The sequence below is a fragment of the Syngnathus leptorhynchus genome, chromosome 7 (genome assembly GCF_054491065.1).
Source record: "Syngnathus leptorhynchus isolate UIUO chromosome 7, UIUO_Slep, whole genome shotgun sequence".
NCBI classification, from domain to species: Eukaryota; Metazoa; Chordata; class Actinopteri; order Syngnathiformes; family Syngnathidae; genus Syngnathus; species Syngnathus leptorhynchus.
This window is the reverse complement of record NC_141201.1, coordinates 13,801,170-13,823,608: the sequence shown is the minus strand read 5'-3', so window position 1 is coordinate 13,823,608 and position 22,439 is coordinate 13,801,170. Positions and strand designations below refer to the sequence as shown.

Here is a 22,439-nt window from a genome sequence, read left to right as displayed (position 1 = left end):
GGTCCCTGTATCACCAATGCCAGAGTTTGGTCCGCATTTCCGGCAGTAAGTCGGATTCGTTCCCAGTGAGGGTTGGACTCCGCCAAGGCTGCCCTTTGTCACCGATTCTGTTTATAATTTTTATGGACAGAATTTCTAGGCGCAGCCGAGGCGTTTAGGGGGTCCGGTTTGGGGACCTCAGCATCGCGTCTCTGCGTTTTGGAGATGACGTGGTGCTGTTGGCTTCTTCAGGCCGTGATCTCCAGCTCTCACTGGAGCGGTTCACAGCCGAGTGTGAAGCGTTCGGGATGAGGGTCAGCACCTCTAAATCCGAGTCCATGGTCCTCGGTCGAAAAAAGGGTGGAATGCCCTCTCCGGATCGGGGATGAGATCCTGCCCCAAGTGGAGGAGTTCCAGTATCTTGGGGTCTTGTTCACGAGTGAGGGAAGGATGGAGCGCGAGATCAACAGGCGGATTGGTGCAGCGTCGGCAGTAATGCGGACTCTGTACCGGACCGTCGTGGTGAAGAGAGAGCTGAGTCAAATGGCAAAGCCCTCGATTTACCAGATTTGACTATGGTTACGAGCTATGGGTCGTGACTGAAAGAACGAGATCCAGGATACAAGCGGCTGAAATGAGTTTCCTCCGCAGGGTGTCCGGACTCTCCCTTAGAGACAGGGTGAGAAGCTCGTCATCCGGGAGAGACTCGGAGTAGAGCCGCTGCTCCTCCACGTTGAGAGGACCCAGATGAGGTGGCTCGGGCATCTCATCAGGATGCCTCCTGGACGCCTCCCTGGGGAGGTGTTCCGGGCATGTCCCACCGGTAGGAGACCCCAGGGACGACCCAGGACGCGCTGGAGAGACTATGTCTCTCGGATGGCCTGGGAACGCCTTGGGATCCCCGGGATGAGCTGGATGAAGTGGCTGGGGAGAGGGAAGTCTGGGAGTCCCTCCTAAAGCTGCTGCCCCCACGACTCGACCCCGGATAAGTGGAAGAAGATGGATGGATGGATGTTTAAAAACAGAAGAGTAAGCCTGGTGTATTGAGGTAAAATACAAGTTTATAATCAAACATTATTGACACCTTCAGCAAATATTTTAGCAGCGATGTGTGCAGTAAAAATAAAAAATACATCAATGTGGTAAAAGAGGGTATTTCAGGTTGTGTAAATGATGGCCTGGTCTGGAATGGCAACAGTACAAATCTTCTGTAAAACAAGCTACCGCTGAGCTTTTATCTTATAGCGGAGAACAAGGTAGGTGGCCAGCCGCAGGAGGATAAAGAAAACGCCCAACGCAATGAAATCAATGTAGAGCTTTGCATCTTCTACGTCCAACAGCTGGAGAACCTCCTCGGGCTGTTGAAAGCGACACGCCTTGCCTGGACACTCCAGCTCAGAACGGTTCATCCCATAGATAGACAGAATCACTCCTTCAAAACCATACCTGGGAGGGACGTTAGAAAACATGATACGTTTTCTTCTGGCAAACAATGCAAGAAAAAACCCCAATGTAAACTAATGTTTTTGTTTAAGAGATGAATTTGAATATTGTTGAGAGAAAACTAATCAAACATTTACTGAGCAGCAGATAGCAATGCCCTCCTTGATATGTTCTGATACATATACTGCACACACCTGACATATGACACATAACAGGTCCATTGCAGGTACTTTGGAATTGTGTCAAAGTTGACAAAGAATCCAGAGAAAAGTAGCACCGGGACAGCTGTCACGGGTCCAACGAATGTGGCCACCTGTGAACCGGTACATAGACATGCAGTAGTTACAAACACAAAGTAACCTAAAGGAAAATCAGATATATCATATACCGTATTTATCGGACTCTAAGTCAAGTTTTTTTTAATACACTGCTCCAAAAAATTAAAGGAACAGTTTTTTTTATCAGGGTATGGGATGAATTCAATTACACTTTTCTGATAAGGTTTGGGTCAGGCACGTGGCAGAGGGGGTTGTTAATCACTTTCAGCTGCATTGGTGTTGATGGAATTAACAACAGGTACACTACAGGGGCAACAACAAGATGGTCCCCAAAACAGGACTGCTTTTGCAGGTGGAGGGCATTTCAAGCTCCTCTCTCTTGATCTTTTTTAACTGTTTTTCCACAAGTGTTGCCTTTAGCAAGAGTCATTATCACGACTGGAAGCATGAGGCGATTTCTTAACCCTCCTGAAGTTGCGCAGATTGTCCAACTCCTCCAGGATGACACATCCATGCGTGCTGTTGCAAGAAGATTTGATGTGTCTCCCAGTACAATCTCCAGAGCATGGAGGAAATTCCAGGAGACAGGCAGTTACTCTAGGAGAGCTGCACAGGGCCGTAGACGGTCCTCATCCCATCAGCAGGACCGATATCCGCTGCTTTGTGCAAGGAGGAACAGGTTGAGCACTGCCCGAGCCCTACAGAATGACCTTCAGCAGGCTACTGGTGTGAATGTTTTTGCCCAAACAGTCATAAACAGACTTCACGAGGGTGGCCTCAGGGCACGACATCCTGTAGTGTGCCCTATGCTCACTACTTAGCACCGTGGAGCTCGATTGGCATTTGCCAAAGAACACCAGAATTGGCAAGTCCCCCACTGGCGCCCTGTGCTTTTCACAGATGAGAGCAGGTGATAGACGTGAAAGGGTCTGGAGAAGCCATGGAGAGCGCTATGCTGCCTGCAACATCATTCAGCATGACCGGTTCGGTGGTGGGTCAGTGATGGTCTGGGGAGGCATTTCCATGGAGGGACGAACAGACTTCTACGGGCTAGAGAACGGCAGTCTGACTGCCATTAGGTATCGGGATGAAATCCTTGCACCCATGGTCAGACCCTACACTGGTGCAGTAAGTCCTGGGTTCCTCCTGATCCACGACATTCCCGGCCTCATGTGGCAAGAGTATGCAGACAGTATCTGGAGGATGAAGAAATTGACACAATTGAATGGCCCTCACGATCACCTGATCTAAACCCGATAGAACACCTTTGGGACATAATGTTTCGGTCCATCAGACGTTGCCAGGTTGCTCGTTAGACTTTGCAGGAGCTCACTGATGCCCTTAGACTGATCTGGGAGGACATCCCACAAGACACCATCCGCCGTCTCATTAGGAACATGCTGCGACGTTGTCAAGCATGCATACAAGCATATTGAAAAGAGTTTTGAATTGCAGAAATTGAATTTAGGCAAAATGGACGAGTCTGCCACATCATTTTTTCACTTTGATTTTTGGGGTGTCTACATACTGAGCCCTCTGTAGGCTGAAAACGTTTATTTCCATCAAAAGATGTGGCATTCTTTTGTTCCTGAGACATTAAACTGTCCATATCAGTATAGATATACAACTTTTTTTTTTCACCATTGAAATCTGATGTGTTTTCAAAGTGTTCCTTTAATTTTTTTGAGCAGTGTAGTTTGGGTGGGGTGGCGATTTAAACTCAGAAGTGACATATGTGTAATTATTCACAAATTTTTACTTGATCATTAACACATTACTTACTAGTATAGTTGATCACTTCACATGTTATTTTCTTTTTAAAACGCATGAGGCCGCACTATGGCTGTGGCATAATTGGAGCCTCACTGACAATGAGTTCCTTTCGCTGACTTCCGGAGTGACACAGATGGTCCGATAAACTTGTTATTTATGTTATTTGATATATAGTTAATTTAGAGTAAAACATCTATGTTGTTAGAATTCAGTAGTTTCCGATTGTTTAGCAAGGCCGTGAAGGAAGTGGGGGGGGCGATCCAAGGCGCTTGCCTATAGCACTGTGAGTTGGGTCATATGTTGAGCTCTTGTTTTGTGAAATTTAGAGCCGGTTACCAAACCCACGTCTTGCCTGGTACTTTGGTACTGTTACAATATAGTTAAATAGTATATATAGTGTATAACTATATTGTACTCCCCGGGAGTCCCAGCCATGATCGGTGGTATACAAGGAGTCCGCAGCGCAATCGGCGGCATTTGGGGAGTCCGCGCCACAATCAGCAGCATACGTGGAGTCCCTGGCGCAATCGGCAGCATACGGGGAGTCCCAGCCGCAATTGGCGGCATTCGGGGAGTCCGCGTGCAATCGGCTGCATTCGGGGAGTCCGCGACGCAATTGGCGACATACAGGGAGTCCCAGCCGCAATCGATGGCATACGTGGAGTCCCAGCCGCAATCGGCGGCATACGGGGAGTGACTATAATATATACGTAGATCTGTGGAATAATTGGAACCGCAACTGACGACGAGGCTGATGTCAACAGCACATGGAGTTCCGGAGTCTGCAGCTGTTTTTTTTTTTTTAAAGTGACACAGAGGACGAAGATTTTGATGGATTTAATGATTTGGAGTAACACGGATGGTTCGATAAAATTGTTGTTTATATTATAGTTTGATATATAGTTTATATCTAGTTATATGGGCATGGTGAATAATTGGAGCCGCAACTGACGACAAGGCTGATGTCAGCACCACATGGAGTTCCGGAGTCTGCAGCTGTTTTTTTTTTTTTTTAAGTGACACAGAGGACGAAGATTTTGATGGATTTAATGATTTGGAGTGACACGGATGGTTCGATAAAATTGTTGTTTATATTATAGTTTGATATATAGTTTATATCTAGTTATATGGGCCTGGTGAATAATTGGAACTGTAACTGACGATGAGGATCTCCAAGATGGCGCCGCGTACGGCAGTCTCCGTGGGTCGCTCTCTGCTTTTTTGTGTGTTCTCTGCTGTCCATCCCGGATCACTTTTACCAGAGAAGCGCTGTTAAACATCTGACAGTCTTCTTCTGGTATTTTCTCTCCTGTCCTCTCTGATTCAGACTGTTTGCCGGAGATTTTAGCTGGAGGGGCGGTGCTATACAAGCTAGCACGTCGATGACGGCGCGGAAAACGAGCCGGAGCCCTCGTAAAGCTGAGGCAGAAAGGGTTCCACTCTGCCCTATCATCAATTCATCTGGCGAATGTTCGCTCCCTGGCGAACAAGATGGACGAACTGCTGCTCCTCACTTCAAGGAACACTGATTTCAGCAGATCCGCCGCGCTGTGTTTTGTTGAAACGTGGTTTACCGGACGCACCCCCCACGACGTCGTGGAGGGGGGTTTCCGCTAATGCGGGCAGATCGCAGCGCGGAGCTCACCGGAAAATCAAAGGGAGGTGGACTCTGTTTCTACATTAATGAACGTTGGTGTACTGATGTCACGGTGTTGAAAGAGTCTTGCAGCCCTCTCCGAGAAACACTCTTCATAAACTGCCAGCCGTTCTATTCACCACGGGAGTTCTCCTCGATCGTCATGGCGGCTGTTTTCATTCCACCATGCGCGCGTGCGAGTGAAGCCATGCAGATGCTGGCCGACCAGGTTACAGACATGGAGAAACTTCTACCAAATTCACTAATCATTGTTTTGGGTGATCTCAACAGGGCGAACCTCGCACACGAACTCCCAGATACAGACAGCACATTACGTGTCCCACCAGAGGGGCACAGACACTGGACCACTGCTACACCGTAATTAAGGATGCATACTACTCTGCGGCTCGTGCAGCTTTAGGACTCTCGGACCACTGTCTAGTTCATCTGGTCCCGGCCTACAGGCAGAAACTAAAAACGTCTAAGCCTGTAGTGAGGACTGTGAGGAAGTGGACAGTGGAGTCAAGGCAGGACCTCCAAGCCTGCTTTGACCGCACAGATTGGGGAGTTTTCGAAGCTGCAACTTCAGACCTGCACGAACTCACTGACACTGTCACATCATACATCTGTTTTTGTGAGGATCTGTGTGTGCAGACTAAGACCTTCTGCACATACAACAACGACAAACCTTGGTTTACACCGAACCTCAGGAGGCTGCACAAAGCCAAGGAGGAAGCCTACAGGAGCGGCGACCGGGACCTGTTCAAGTAGACCAGAAACACACTGAACCGAGAGGTCAAGAAAGCCAGGAAGTGTTACGGGGAGAGCATGGAGAGACACCTCTCTGCCAATCCTGATCCCTCAACAGGGTGGAAAGGTCTGCAGAGCATCATGGGCTTCAAGAAACGAACCCCCCGTCCTGTGGAGAGCCTAAGGCTTGCTAACCAGCTGAACAGGTTCTACTGCAGGTTTGATCGGTCCTCCCACACAACAGGACCTCCTGCAGCACAATCAACATACTCCCCTCCCCTCACAACCGCTCTGTCCACACCTCCGTCACCGCTGTCACCTAATCTCTCTCTTGCAGAGGCCGTGCCTGCACTCCAGATCCGTGAGGAGGAAGTGCGAGAGGTTTTCCGGAGACAAAAGATCAGGAAGGCACCGGGCCCAGACGGCATGTCACCCTCCTGCTTGAAAGTCTGTGCTGAGCAGCTGGCGCCCACCTTTGCACGGATCTTCAACCGCTCTCTGGAGCTGTGTGAGGTGCCCTCTTGCTTCAAAAGCTCCACCATCGTTCCAGTGGCCAAGAAGCCCGCCATCACAGAATTGAATGACTACAGACCAGTCGCTCTGACATCTGTGGTCATGAAATCTTTCGAGAAGTTGGTGCTGAACAACCTGAAGCATGTCACGGGCCCCCTGCTTGACCCCCTCCAGTTTGCCTACCGGGCAAACAAGTCGGTGGATGATGCGGTCAACATGGGACTGCACTACATCCTCCACCACCCGGACACCCCAGGAACGTACACCAGGATCCTGTTTGTGGATTTCAGCTCGGCGTTCAAAACAATCGCTCCTGACATCCTCCAACAGAAACTCATCCAGCTCGCGGTGCCTGCCTCCACCTGTCAGTGGATCACCAGCTTCCTGACCAACAGGCGACAGCGTGTGAGGCTGGGGAGCATCACATCTGGTACCAGTACTACCGGTACTGGCGCCCTTCAGGGGTGCGTCCTCTCCCCACTGCTCTTCTCACTCTACACCAACCATTTCTCCTCAGGTGACTCTGCTGTGAAGCTCCTGAAGTATGCAGACGACACGACTCTCATCGGACTGATCTGGGACGGTGATCAGACTGCGTACAGACAAGAGGTGGAGCGGCTGGTCCACTGGTGCAGCCAAAATCACCTGGAGCTGAACCCGCTCAAGACCGTGGAGATGACAGTGGATTTCAGGCGAGATCCTTCACCACTTTCACCCCTCACTATCCGCAGTAATACTATACTCTCTTCAGACACCCTCAAGTTCCTGGGTACTACAATCTCACGGGACCTGAAATGGACCGGCCACATAGACTCTGTCCGGTAGAAGGTCCAGCAGAGGCTGTACTTCCTGAGACTGCTCAAGAAGTTCAACCTGCCGCGAGAGCTGCTGAAGACCTTCTACACTGCCATTATCCAGTCTGTCCTCTGCACCTCCATCACTGTCTGGTTTGGATCGGCCTCCAAACAAGACAAGCACAGACTGCAACGGACAATCAGGACTGCAGAAAAGATCATTGGAATCAACCTCCCATCTATCCAAGACTTGTACCTGTCCAGGACCAGGAAACGTGCAAGCAACATCTCTACAGACCCTTCTCACCCAGGTTACAGTCTGTTTGAACTACTCCCCTTCGGACGGCGTTATAGAGCTATGTATGCCAAAACCAGACACAGAGACAGCTTCTTCCCCTAAGCTGTTGCTCTGATGAACTCACACCACTCTTAGAGTCTCAGAGTCATTGCTGTGCAATAACATCCTGCTCTCCACACCTTTTTGGATTGTCTACACTGTTTGTACTTTGTGTCTTCTCTGCATCCATTGAAGCCTGGTCATCCTGGAAGAGGGACCCTCCCATCTGTGGTTTCTTCTCAAGGTTTCTCACTTCCCCTAGTCGAAGATTTGAGTTTTTCCTTGCCCTCATGGGAGTTTAAGATCAGGGGATGGCTGAGAATATTGTCATTTGTCATTTTCACATGTCCTGAGAGTTGTAAGTCACCTAAATGTTGAACAGAGACTGTGATGTAACGAAGTCAAATTCCTTGTTGGCATGCTCAAACATGGCGAATAAATTCTTCTTGAATCTTGAATCTTGAGTCCGACGTCAGCGGTGTTTCGCACACACGGCGTTGTTTACACAAAGGACAAAGAATTCGATGGATTTGATGATTTGGAGTGACACAGATGGTTTGATAAACGTGTTCTTTATGTTATAGTTGTTTGAATCACTGTTAATGTTACGTCTGTCCCGTTCTCAGCTCCTCGTTGGTGTTTATGTCACGTGAGCATACCGTATCGTTTAGCCTGTTGTTGCTGGATCATGTGTATATACCATATTTTTCGGACTAAAAGTCGCTCTGGAATACAAGTCGCATCAGCCATAAAAATGCGCAATATAGAGGAAAGTTTAAGTTGTACATATATATATATATATATATATATATATATATATATATATATATATATATATATATATATATATATATATATATATATATATATGCAGACAAACAGACAGACAGAGAGCGAGAGTACCTGCAGTGAGGTGGACGCAGCACCAACTAGCAAGCCGAGGGATTGTGCAACCAGAGAAGTGCAAATGGACAGCGCTATGAAGAGGAGGAAGCGGCTGACCTCAGGAGGTTGCTCTGTCATCCAGTACGCGATGCTGCAATACATGATGGGGCAGATCACCTGAAATGACATATTGTCATCATTATAATACTGCAAGTTTCATTCCTACATGAATATAATGCCTATAGTATAGTATTATTGATCTATCACCACTTGCAATGCTGCTGCCTGTAGTCTCTGCTTTTATTCATTGGACAGTCATAGCTTTTATTTGTAGTCACATTGACTATTGTAGCTAGTATGTATCCTATATATTGACATGGGGGTCACCAGCCTCTATTTTAAATTGGGAAGTACGTTATGCGAGCTTAACCCATTTGATATACATTTACATTTTCAATTGATAGCTTCCACAACATTATTAGCAAATCACAACGCCCCGTTTGTGTTGAGCTATTTTTAGAGCAAGCCTGCGGGGTACTCACGTTGTCCTTGGGAGCTACCTGGTGCCCACAGACCATAGCTTTTTTTGTACAATTCTGCTGACCAGTCCTGCTGGTACCAGGTACCTGTTTACGAAAGTTGTGTTCCTAAGTCGGCATTGTAACTAAAATATACTGTGTTCCTAAGTCGGCATTGTAACTATACATACTTTAGGATACATGTGCTTTTATGTAATGCCTGTTATTACTTTAGGCGGTTCGGTGGCGCACTGGTTAGCACGTCCGCCTCACAGTTAGGAGGGTGCCGGTTCGATTCCACCTCCAGCACTCCCTGTGTGGAGTTTGCATGTTCTCCCTGTGTCTGCATGAGTTTTCTACAGATACTTTGGTTCCCTGCTGTAGAGTAATGTGGACAACTGATTGTTTAAATCTAAGGCTCAATTACCGCCAACCCACTTGGAATGGAATATCAGCCACGGTCTTGGCCAGATAATAGGCTTTCAGGCTGTACCAGTAGTTCAGATGCTCCCTCAAAAACACTGACATCTCCAGAGGAACTGAAATAGAAAGTACCTACACTGATTGACAGAATCATGAGAATGCTGAGGTGACTGCGCTCTGCTCTTTTCTTTTTTAATACTCACAGGTTAACACAGTTGGCATGAGTGCTCCAAACATGAGGAAAAGCATTGAGAAGAAGAGAAATCCAGTGTTGTTAAGCACCTTGCTGGCATCATTACCAATGTTCAGATAGAGCAAGCCTATCACCACACCTATGACAATGTGGGACATCAGTCTGAGGTGGGTCAAAACCTGAAATCAGAAAAAAAAACTTGTATCTTTCATTGTAGTAAGACTATATTGGTATATTTATGCTTCATGTTGAATAAGTATTTGTAGAGCATTATAATCAGTTACCTGGTCTCGACAAATAGTTATGAAGGTTCTCTTGAAGAGGATGCAGAACTGTGTCAGTGTGCTTGTAGCAAAAGTATGTCTTTCTATGTGTCCAGTATCCTGAGCAAAATTGAGACAGGTATTTTTTTTTTTTATTGCAGCACATAATCGTGAGAATTAGACCTAATTTTGCGCCTGCTTATTTGTCCCCACAAAGACTCTGGTTTCTTCAAGCAAGTTTTATTTTTTAAATATTATATATTATATTATAAATCAGCAGAGTTTACACCTTCAAATCAAATAAATATAAATAACCTTGAAATTCATACCACTTTTCTGACATATGACACAAAAGTAATATCCCCAACTGTAGTTTTATCCTTAATTGAGCCTCTCGTTCTTGATTATAGTGTGTATAGTGGTTTAAGATTTTGGTTGTGTTCTTCGCTATGCTGTCAAACATAATCTATTTTCATAAAAAGCCTTGATTTAATTAAGCAGTGTGCTCCTTTGTTTAGTTGAAGGGAACAAAAAATCATTCAGAATTTGATGCACAGCAACACTTTGTTTACTGCCCACCTTGGAATGTTCTGTGGTATAGACCAATGAGCCATTGGTACCACACTGGTTCTTTTTGTCTTCTGTTGCACACATTCCTCCTTGGACTGCTTCAAACAAAACTGGGTTCAGGTCTCCATACTCTCCTGATGCCACTTCAATGACTGAATCAGAATCAGGGAGATGTAATGCAAATCAAAAGGAGGGAAATATTAAGAGGTTTGATCATTAAAAAAAAGTCATAATAGACCTACTGAAGTCTGCAGGGTTATGATAGGTGGGACAGTAAAGTCCCAGTCTTTTCAAGTAGGGAATAAGGTAGGGGCCTGTGCCTTTGTAGATACACTGACCCTGGCCGAGGATGTAGAGCTGTGAAAGGACAGATTTGTTCAATTAATAGCTCTTTAGGGGAGGGAGATGTTATGGAGGATAAATCTGTGCAAAACAATTTGTGGGGTGTGAGGGCTCCAAGGTATTTAAGATTCATGGAGAAGCAAAGGTCACAAAAACTTCGACAAACAATGAAGTGAAATCAATATTTACTTTTCTCATAAATACAATGAAAAGGTCAACAAGGTTATCTTGAGGACTGGTATGAAACAAGATCTAAAATAGAAAGAAAAGTAATCCCAGAAAAAAACAGGTTCTCAGAATGACTTCTTATGTTCTCATCCTGTGGTTGGATGAGTGACTCATATTGTAACAAAGGCAACAGGGCAGGGCAAATGAAGGATGATTGATGAGTGTTGTGAAAACAAACAGAGAGAGAGATGGAAAAAGGGACAAACCAGGTAAAAAAGGACAAACCAGGTAATAAAACTGTATGTCAAACCCTGAATGGGTTAACCAAATCACTTGGAAGAACAATTATAAAACAATTAATGAATTCATGTATACGGTACAAGTATGATCACAAATTTGAATCCATGTTTGAGTGAGTGTGTGCTTTTTTGTGAAATAATGTATACCTTGTCAAACATCTCAAAGAGTTTAGCGCTTGGTTGATGGATAGTGCAGATGATAGTCCTTCCTCCCAGCGCCAAAGAACGCATGAGGGACACAACCTGATAACACGATGTGCTGTCTAAGCCACTGCAGAAGCAAACAAAACAAACTCAACGAGCATAGGGAAAGTGTGGTGAAAAGGAACAGGCATGCTTATTCATCATTTTCTCTACAGTAAGGGGCCATTACAACCATAACATGTGTCACTTCTTAAATTGTCATATACCTACTTATTGAATTGTCATGACTTTTATACAGATAAACATGTCTCTTCTGGTGTTTGTGCATGTGCTCTTCTGTTGATTTTTGTTCATCATGCAAGTGACTCACTGCAACTAACCCGATTCACAACATCTGCCTAAAAAGATTATGAAATAATATGACTGAATATTATTTTGTATTGGTTAAGCAATTTGTCAATGGAAAAAAAGTAGACTTGACGAATATGACCTCAGCATCAACTACAAATTAAATCTTGAGGTTGTTCAACCCCTATTGAAGATTACACCCCATTGTTTGTGACATGGTTTTAATTTATGACTGCACAAGTAAAATGTTAATTTGTGAGAAATGGTCATCTAACATCATCACTGTGACTTAAATAATTTTCCTGAGAGCATGTTTACATCTGGCAGCTTCTAATAAATGCAACATCTGAACTTTGGCTTCTGTAACTATGTGGAACTGTTTTTTTTGTTTTGTTTTATTTTTTTTGAACCACCAAATTGTTATTATGCAATTTAAAATACATGTATGCATCTGTCTGTATTTACACTGTGTTTTTTTACCTGGTGGGTTCATCAAAAAACATGACCGGTGGATTGTTGACCAGCTCAAGGGCAATGGCGAGCCTTTTACACTGACCGCCTGATAATGAGCTGGTACGAGTATGAGCACACTCAAGAAGCCCCAAGGCAATCAGAATCTCATTAACCTATCAAAGAAACATGAACATTAAGAGAGCGAAAAATCAATTGGGGGAATCCTAGTTGACATTAAAGCGCACATCCCCTTTCGTTCAAGCAAACAAATTCCAGCGTGGGCTGTGAACGCTTGGCAGTCCTTAGCAAAAGTCCTTGGTTGCACGCCACGAGTGTGATAATCATCAAATTTTAGCTTATTGGCACATCGTTGTATGTAGAACATTCAATTTTTTCAAGATGAACACACCACAGTTACTTTACTTTTGGTCCTCACTGTGACCACATACAGCTATGTGTCGGATGCCCCAAATATGAACACAGCAGCATTCCTTTTGAGCATGTCATAAATTGCCAGAATTTGATAAATTGCCCCTGTGTATTTTGTATGTTTTCTTTTTAGTTTACCAGTTTTTTCTTCACATCCATAGACTCATTGAGTTTCAAATTGGCTGATACCTGTAATATAATCACACAATACAAAAAAAAAAGTGAAAATCGGCAAGAAGATGCATTATATAAATGTTTAAATATAATCTATAACTGCTTACCATCATGGCTTCTTGTGCAGTAAGATGTGGCAGCAGCATGTCTTGTTGCATGATATAACATGACATTTTACGAAATGACCTCAGGTCCCTGGGTCTCCCGTTTACAAGGATTTGACCCTTCATTCCTTTTCCCCTAATCAGAATAAAAGATACATTCAAACGGGGACAGAAAATACCCAAGTCCAAGAGATAAAAACAGTACAATAATAGAGTTGCCAGATTTTTTTTATTTATTTGTTTGATTGTTGATAAAAAATCTGATTTGTACTTGGTACTTTAAAAAGCGCTGATTTAAGTCATGGCAAATACTATGGAAATAAACTTTAGCATTAGAGGTGGATTAGCTCACCTGTACCCTGCCAAAATGTTCATTAAGGTAGACTTTCCAGCACCTGAGGGACCCATGATTCCTACGAGCTCCCGACTGCAGAATTTCCCAGAGATGCATTTCAATAAGGCTTTGAATCCTAATAAAAATATTGAGGATAGATAGACATGGTATTGATCATTTAGGGATTCATATGCCGTATGTCAAAACAGTAAATTAAAATTTCATCAAAGTCGTCAAGTTATGAATGAAAATTGTTAATGGACAGCCTATGTTGTACAATATCTGTTTGTAAACAAGAAAGTTCAAGACAAGTAACTGTAAGACTAAAAGTAATAAAGAATAAAAAAAATACAGTGATCCCTTGCTACTTTGTGCTTCACCTTTAACAAATGCACTTCTTCGTGGCTTGATGAGTGACAGGTGAACGGCATCGAAACACACATTGATAGGGCGGGGCGTGCCTCTAGGCAATGTGTGTCACTGCGGACGTGACTGGGTTCAAGCACAGGAGGTGGTGTGTTTATATCGCGTGTTTGTTTAAATACCTTAATAATACATATGTATATTTCTACTTTGCGGAATTTTGATTTTTGTGGGTGGTTCTGGAACACATCTCCAGCAATAAATGAGGTATCACTGTAAATCCATCCATCCATCCATTTTCTGAACCGCTTAGTCCCCACGGAGGTCGCGGGTGTGCTGGAGCCTATCCCAGCCGTCATCGGGCAGTAGGCGGGGGACACCCTGAACCGGTTGCCAGCCAATCGCAGGGCACAAAGAGACAAACATCCATTTGCACTCGCACTCACACCTAGGGACAATTTGGAGTGCTCAATCGGCCTACCAAGCATGTTTTTCGTACGTGGAAGGAAACAGGAGTGCCCGGAGAAAACCCACGCAGGCCCAGGGAGAACATGCAAACTCCCCACAGGGAGGGCCGGAGGTGGAATCGAACCCGCACCCTCTTAACTGTGAGGTGGACGTGCTACCCAGTGCGCCACCGAGCCGCCCTCTATCACTGTAAATATAAAAGTAAAATAAATAAGTCAATAGAAACATTATGTATAAAAAATATATTTTTGTGTTCAATTTTATGAGTTACTCATAACATTTCATTTCCAATTAATGGTTGGCTGTTACATTGGCGAATTAATATACACCACCTTCACAAGCTTTCACCGCTCAGTGAAAACTGATAAATGGAACCAAACCAAAAGCCAAATGGATGACTGACAAAACTATTCGTATGTAAAATGTGTTTAATGGGTTACCTCTCCTCTTACAGCAAGATCCCTCCTGAATGGTGTAAGAGATGTTAATAAACTCAAGGTCTACAGGTGAACGTTTGGGTAGATGGGTGATGCGCTGTGCTTCTGTGATCTGGTTCTCAACTTTCTTTAGCTTCAGCATGGAAGTCTCCTGTTGCTGAGTACCTCCATTACAAATGATGCTGTCTTCTATGGAAACGCTCACAGAGTCGAGTTCCAACGCCTTGTTATCCATATTCGTCTCCTATGAGCATAAAATAATAGTAAAAGCGATAAGTAGGTGGTTTGAAACATGGTTCCATTGGAAGTACATGAGTCAATTTATCAGATGAGTTGCAATTCAAAATTGACCCAAATTAAATTGATGCAGTTAATCTTTATAATTTGGCGACTATGCTTGCAATGAGTTTTGCAATCCAATTCCATCCCCTTGACAAGACTCTAAGTAGCAGAAATATGTAGTCAAACTCTTGATCACACATCAATATGGAGCTATAATCTACCACTGTGTAAGCGGTTCTTAAGTCTGAGGTGGTACAGTAATTTGTCCTCTTTGAGGCAGAGGTCTCATCTAAGCTTTCATGGGGGTTCTTAATCCTCTCTGGGATTAAAATCAACTTTCTTTTCCAGCCTTGATCTGTTGGGGCCAGGAGGGGCAGCAGTTACCTCCTTGGGAAAAGTCTGCAGACTCATGTTGAATGCCAAGCCAAGCTAATGTATGGGAAATGAGTACTCCTTCACTTGCCCCCGACTTCAGACTTTGACACACTCATTTTACTGACAGCATAGAGTGGGAGGTCTCAACCTTCATTTTTAGGTGACAAAAGGTTCGGATAAAAAGAGAGCAGGGAACAGGGGAGACACATTTCATGCCAACATGTCACAAGTCAACCTGGCGAGTACTCTGGACGAAAGCCACAGTCCACGGGGAGAAGAACTCAATGGCCCTGGATCACAGCACCTCAAGTGCAGTTACGCCTGAATCTCATTTGAAATGTTTCACTGCAACCAAATGAACAAAATTGTTGGCACCCTTCTCTTAAGAGAAGAAAATCCCACAGCGGTCACAAATATAACTTGAACCTGATGAATAAAAAAACTGCTTAAGATATAACAAATAAAAATCATTCTTTATACTTGTGGTTGAGGAGAATTAGTTTTGAAAAACAAACTCATGAAACAGGCCTGTACAAAAGAATTTAGAAGATAGTGCAAATTATTTAACCATAGCAACTTGTTTCACCAAGGTTTGTCCACAGGTGTCCTCAAACTTATAATCAGTCACACAGCCTAAACATGAACCAGGGAAGCAAATGAGAGTCGTCTCATGACATCATAAAGAAAAGTATACACAAACATGATCATCTTGATGTCCCTGTGACTACAGGTGCACATACAATTCAGAAATTTAAAAACCAAAGGAATGTAGATCCCTGTGAACATGGCTGCAAGAAGAACATTTATGACAAATTAAAGAGCCAGATAACACACAAGGTAGCAAAAAAGCTCAGAACAACTTCCAAAGAAATTAAAGGTGAACTCCAAGGTCAAGGTACATTCGTGTCAGATCACAGCATTTGTCCTTGAAAGAAAAAATTATAAAAACGCGAGACTGGAATTTGCCAAACCGGATGTTGACGAATCACAAAGGTTCTGAGAGAATGCTTAATAGACAGTCAAAACATAACTGCAAAACTGGAACTTTTTTTGTCTGTAGAGAATGTGATGAAATGATGAAGACTATCAATGTATTCTAGAGAGAAATGTGCGACCCAGTGATTTTGCTCTCAGTTGCAGGTCATGAGTCTTGCAAAAAGACCCAAAACACTCAAGCTAAAACCACCCAAGAATAGCAAAGCATCAGACTATTCTGAAGTGACTTTGTATGAGCCTTGATCAAAACCCTATTGAACCGATAAAAAGAACTAAAACACGCGGTCAAAGAAAGCATCCTTCAAAGTTGAGACAAACGAAGAAGTTTTCTAATGAGGAAAAGGTCTAAACACTTGCTCATAGTGTCACTGAAAGTTAACAACATTTTTCATTGCAGTAATTGCCTCAAATGGTTGGGCAATATGTATATTCCGGTACATACTGTAGGCTACAAAGCTCAAAATATGCAGTTTTGCATCAAAGTTTGCAATGCAAAATTGACATTTAGTGCTCAACAAAACATTGAACAGCACAACTAAGAATCAACTGCCAATCGGCGTAAAAAGCTTGTCTGGGGTGCTAGTTTCGGCTGGCTAATAATTTATTTACAGATGTTGCACAGTCGCTCCTAAATCTGAAACCATCTCCTCTATGGTGGCAAATAAACTACGTACATTTGTGACAAGTGTGGTTCTCAGAAAGGGAGAACGAGGAAACACGGATAAACTATGCTAATTGCTAAGCTTAATCACATTCATTCATTCATTCATTCATTCATTTTCTGAACCGCTTAGTCCCCACGGGGGTCGCGGGCGTGCTGGAGCCTATCCCAGCCGTCATCGGGCAGTAGGCAGGGGACACCCTGAACTGGTTGCCAACCAATCGCAGGGCACACAGAGACGAACAACCATTCGCACTCGCACTCACACCTAGGGACAATTTGGAGTGCTCAATCGGCCTATCAAGCATGTTTTTGGGATGTGGGAGGAAACCGGAGTGCCCGGAGAAAACCCACGCGGACACGGGGAGAACATGCAAACTCCACACAGGGAGGGCCGGAGGTGGAATCTAACCGGCACCCTCCTAACTGTGAGGCGGACGTGCTACCCACTGCGCCACCGAGCCGCCCGCTTAATCACATAATAGTGTGAATTCTACAAGGTTAAAAAAAAAAAAAAATAAGGTTGGTTATCCCTACAATGGCAAACTGTAAAATAATCTACCGCGGATGGCACCTTGTCATTTCCGGAGAATTTTCAACTGCGACTGTTTTACCACTTCAAGCCCTGGATGACTTATTAATGGAACAAGACATTTTTCAGCCTACCACAAAATCCTGAAGCCAAACGGTTAATTATAGGTTTGATGCTTTTTATTTTTAATACTTTAGAATTATTATGGTAATAAACAGTATGTAACAGTTAACAGTAGGTCTATGAAGTGATTTTGCCCCTATGTTAACACGAGAAAACTGTGTTAGAAACACTGTATACTGAAATCAGACAAAGCAAAATAGGCTAAAATGTAGGCCTCCCATGACTTTGTATGCTCAATTGCTGAGGAGGTTTAAATAGGGAAACAAAAATAACCATTTCTTCATTGAAGCTACAGATGCATACACATTCCATCCGAATTGTTGTGTAAATAATGTAGAAATATTGTATTGCTTCGTTTTAAACAACCATTGATCCATGTCCAGTGTGGTTATTTTAACCAGATTTACTTTTAAGTTGCTACTGGAATTAACGTTGACATTCAATACAAGAAATAAAAAGGTAACATAAATTTAAGAGATTTAAGTAAAAAGGTATTTTAAAAAAACAATAATTATCCATAATGGGTAACTTGTGTGACATTAAGTATCTGCTTTTATCTAAAACAATATTTAAAACAAAAACAGAGGGGAAAAAGGTTGTACTTCAAGTTAATTTGAAAATTGGGTGTTGCTCTTACGTTATTTGTTGACAAGTATGAAGTTCGAGTATGATGAGGCAGTCGCGTCTTGAGTCTTCAGTATCCAGCCAAAAGTGTTCTACACCATCTCTTCTCGCCAGCTTACAGGGTGCATTAGTACAGGAGGGATGTGGGCGGGAGGTCGACTCGGGTTGACTTGGTAGGTGGATACTGTAGATGGCTGGAGGAGGGGCTGTTCTAACATACCTGAGTCACATGAGGGATTAAGCAACACCTCTTGGAAATGTTTTTTAATGCCCTTCTTATCTTGCTCTCATTTCTAGTTCCATTTTATTTTATTTTATTTTTAATGACAACTTTACACAGAGGTACGATAGGCTAACTTTGATGTCTTAGTTACCATAAGTAAAAACAAATGCAGTGTTTGCTCATTCAAAAATTGCAGTCAACTCTGATGAGTATTTCTATTACAGTATTTCTTTAAACTGCAGCTCCCGTTTAAAACTGAATAAAGAGAGTGTCAGAATCTCAGGGGGAAAACAAAAAAGGTTAAGCTAATTAAAATCACTGGAATTTTTAAAAATGGATGCACAGAGATGAGTACATTATCTTATCATATGGTCGGGTAGCAGCCAGCAAGACTACATTTGAACTTAATCCCAGAGACTATTTCTGACCTTCGGTAGGTGCTTCTGGTCTGATTAGCAAGGAACAAAAAACAAAAAAACTGCTAGTTACTATGGTAACATGTTGGAGAACAATATTCTGACACAAAATTTGGTTGTAGAGGCGGCTCGGTGGTGCACTGGTTAGCACGTCCACCTCACTGTTAGGAGGGTGCCGGTTCGATTCCACCTCCGACCCTCCCTGTGTGGAGTTTGCATGTTCTCCCCGAGCCCGGGTGGGTTTCCTCCGGGCACTCCGGTTTCCTCCCACATCCCCAAAACATGCTTGGTAGGCCGATTGAGCACTCCAAATTGTCCCTAGGTGTGAGTGCGGATGGTTGTTCGTCTCTGTGTGCCCTGCGATTGGCTGGCAACCGGTTCAGGGTGTCCCCCGCCTACTGCCCGATGACCGCTGGGATAGGCTCCAGCACACCCGCGACCCCCGTGGGGACAAAGCGGTATAGAAAATGGATGGATGGATGGAAAATTTAGTTGTATTGTTACTATAATTTGATTTTTTTTCATTTGAAATTTCCAGTTCCTTCGGTGAGTTAACATGCCTTGAGGTATGTTACATGTTACAGCTGCAATGACACATTATGTGGAAGTTGGAGTCACAATCGAATTCCTTCATGGTTGGGAATGTGGCAAAAAAACAACAAGACACAACTCGTCCACATCAGTTTGTGGAGTATCTCCAAAACTGAGCATGCAGCTAGATGTGACCCGTACTAATTTAGACGTGAAATGTCTATACAATGTATATTTTGACTTTGTCTTCTCTTTGGTCCATGTGGCTTTCAGTAATATCAACTTGCCAAAGGGGAAATCATTCTCCAAGTAACAAGTCCTGAGTCACTTAAATCTAGTCACTAGTGCCTTTGTAAACAGCAATTCATCAGGAGCAGGGCTTCTCACAGGCTCAATTTGTTCAACCTTTTCACTGGTCAAAGTGCCAAAGACAAAAAAATGTAATTAGCCATTTTCTTAAGAAATGATGATCTTATCTTGACTGACCAAGTTGTATACTTGCAGTAATAACTATTTCTTTAAATCATGGAATGATGATGTCAAAGGTCTTCAAATACTGTATGCAGATACACCTCAAGTCAAAGTATTTACATACATACATACATTTTCTATACCTCTTGACCCCACGGGGGTTGTGGGTGTGCTGGAGCCTATTCCAGGAGTCATCGGGCAGTAGGCAGGGGACACCCTGGACCGATTGCCAGCCAATCGCAGGGCACACAGAGACGAACAACCATCCGCACTTGCACTCATACCTAGGGGCAATTTGGAGTGCTCAATCGGCCTACCAAGCGTGTTTTGGGGATGTGGGAGGAAACCGGAGTGCCCAGAGAAAACCCACGCGAGCACGGGGAGAACATGCAAACGCTACACAGGGAGGGCCGGTGGAATCGAACTGTGAGGCGGACGTGGTAACCAGTGAGTATGTATTATGAGTAATGTGTGAGAACACAGTGGAAACGTCTAAGTTGAAACCAATTCCATGATGCTAATTCATTTGAAGTTGCTCCATTTTTTCATTCAACCCCAAAACTTTCTTAACAATATGTTGTATGTGCCCCCACCAGGTGAACACTGATTAAAATGTGTGTGCGAGTGTGTGTGTGTCTGTGTGCGAGTGTGTGTGTGCGTGCGTGTGTGAGAAATATGAGTTAAGCATGAGTTTTGTCCATCACGGGGGGCGGCCATTTTGTCACCTGCTGTCGACTGAAAATGACATCACAATTGCCAGGTCTCTGGTTATAACCAATCACAAGTCACCAGTTCTCTGAAGCTCGGCAATTCATAAGGCTTCATTTTGCCATCACAATGATTCCTTGATTTGGTTTTCCTTTAGAATATATAGTTTTATGTTTTTCTTGTGTTTCTTTTGTGTCTGTCTCTGTAGGTTATTGTGTCCTTTTGTGCCTCGTTTACCCACCTCGTTTACGTGTTTTGTCCAGTTGTCCATCATCGGTTTGTTGTGTCCCTGTCACGTCGTCTGTCATCCTGTTTGTTCACCTCCTCGTGTTCTAACCTATTTCCTAGTCTTTTTTAAGTTACTTTTGTTTTGATTGTCGTGATTTTGGACCTCTGTTCTTTAGGAATGTTTGGTTATCAAACTACCTTGTTTTGCATTTTTTTGCATCTTTTGAATTAAATTACTTTTTATTGCATTCTTTGCGTTTGGCTCCTCGACCATGCCACAACATGACAGTTTAACATAATGGGAAGTGAATCGCTTCATATACAAGGAAGTACAACTAACAATAAAGAAAGAGTACATAAGTACAACATGTTGGGAATTACTATTGACAACCTCTTGGGAATGAAACCCATCCATCCATCCATCCATCCATCCATCCATCCATCCATCCATCCATCCATCCATCCATCCATCCATCCATCCATCCATCCATCTTCCGCTTATCCGGGGTCGAGTCGCGGGAGCAGCAGCTTTAGGAGGGACTCCCAGACTTCCCTCTGCCCAGCCACTTCATCCAGCTCATCCCGGAGAATCCCAAGGCGTTTCCAGGCCAGCCGAGAGACATAGTCTCTCCAGCGCGTCCTGGGTCGTCCCCGGGGTCTCCTACCGGTGGGACATGCCCGGAACACCTCCCCAGGGAAGCATCCAGGAGGCATCCTTATGAGATGCCCGGGCCACCTCATCTGGCTCCTCTCAACGTGGAGGAGCAGCGGCTCTGCTCCGGGTCTCTCCCGGATGACCGAGCTTCTCACCTTATCTCTAAAGGAGAGCCCGGACACCCTGCGGAGGAAACTCATTTCGGCCGCTTGTATCCTGGATCTCGTTCTTTTGGTCACGACCCATAGCTCGTGACCATAGGTGAGAGTAGGAGCGTAGATCGACCGGTAAATCGGGAGCTTTGCCTTTTAGCTCAGCTCTCTCTTCACCACGATGTACCGGTACAGAGTCCACATTACCGCCCACGCTGCACCAATCCGCCTGTCGATCTCACGCTCCATCCTGCCCTCACTTGTGAACAAGACCCCAAGATACTTGAAATCCTTCACTTGGGGCAAGAGCTCATCCCTGATCCGGAGAGAGAATTCCGCTCTTTTCCAACCGAGGACCATCGACTTGGATTTAGAGGTGCTGACCCTCACCCGACCCCTTCACACTCGGCTGCGAACCGCTTCAGTGAGAGCTGGAGATCACGGCCTGAAGAAGCCAACAGCACCACGTCATCTGCAAAAAGCAGAGACGCGATGCTGAGGTCCCCAAACCGGACCCCCTCACCGCCTCGGCTGCGCCTAGAAATTCTATCCATAAGAATTATGAACAGAATCTGTGACAAAGGGCAGCCTTGGCGTAGTCCAACCCTCACTGGGAACGAATCCGACTTACTGCTGACCAAACTCTGGCATCGGTGATACTGACCGAACTTCCCTTATCAGTTGCCTCGGCACCCCGTACTCCCAAAGCACCCTCCACAGAACCTCCCGAGGGACACGGTTGAACACCTTCTCCAAGTCCACAAAACACATTTGGACTGGTTGGGCAAACTCCCAAGCACCCTTGAGGATCCTGCCGAGGGTGTAGAGCTAGTCCACTGTTCCGCGGCCAGGACGAAAGCCACACTGCTCCTCCTGAATCTGAGGTTCGACCTCCCGGACCCTCCTCTCCAGCACCCCTGAAAAGACCTTACCAGGGAGGCTGAGGAGTGTGATTCCCCTGTAATTGGAACACACCCTCCGGTCCCCCTTCTTAAAGAAGGGAACCACCACCCCAGTCTGCCAATCCAGAGGCACCGTCCCCGA

The 22,439-nt window shown here is 44.4% G+C and overlaps 1 protein-coding gene across 1 annotated transcript; it reads right to left on the bottom strand.

Annotated features, from left to right (window-relative positions):
• Positions 1-909: 909 nt before the first annotated feature.
• On the bottom strand, positions 910-20,748 carry LOC147054841 (ATP-binding cassette sub-family G member 4-like). The gene is made up of 16 exons (XM_085916242.1): positions 20,602-20,748; positions 18,025-18,231; positions 14,422-14,662; positions 13,169-13,286; positions 12,820-12,952; positions 12,677-12,727; positions 12,137-12,282; positions 11,312-11,435; positions 10,598-10,712; positions 10,365-10,507; positions 9,807-9,905; positions 9,533-9,701; positions 9,345-9,445; positions 8,407-8,565; positions 1,617-1,735; positions 910-1,425 (listed from the first exon to the last, which is right to left on the bottom strand). The coding sequence occupies exons 3-16, from the start codon at positions 14,651-14,653 to the stop codon at positions 1,200-1,202; spliced, it is 1,935 nt and encodes a 644-aa protein (XP_085772368.1). The 5' UTR covers positions 14,654-14,662; positions 18,025-18,231; positions 20,602-20,748; the 3' UTR covers positions 910-1,199.
• Between the last annotated feature and the right edge of the window lie 1,691 nt (positions 20,749-22,439).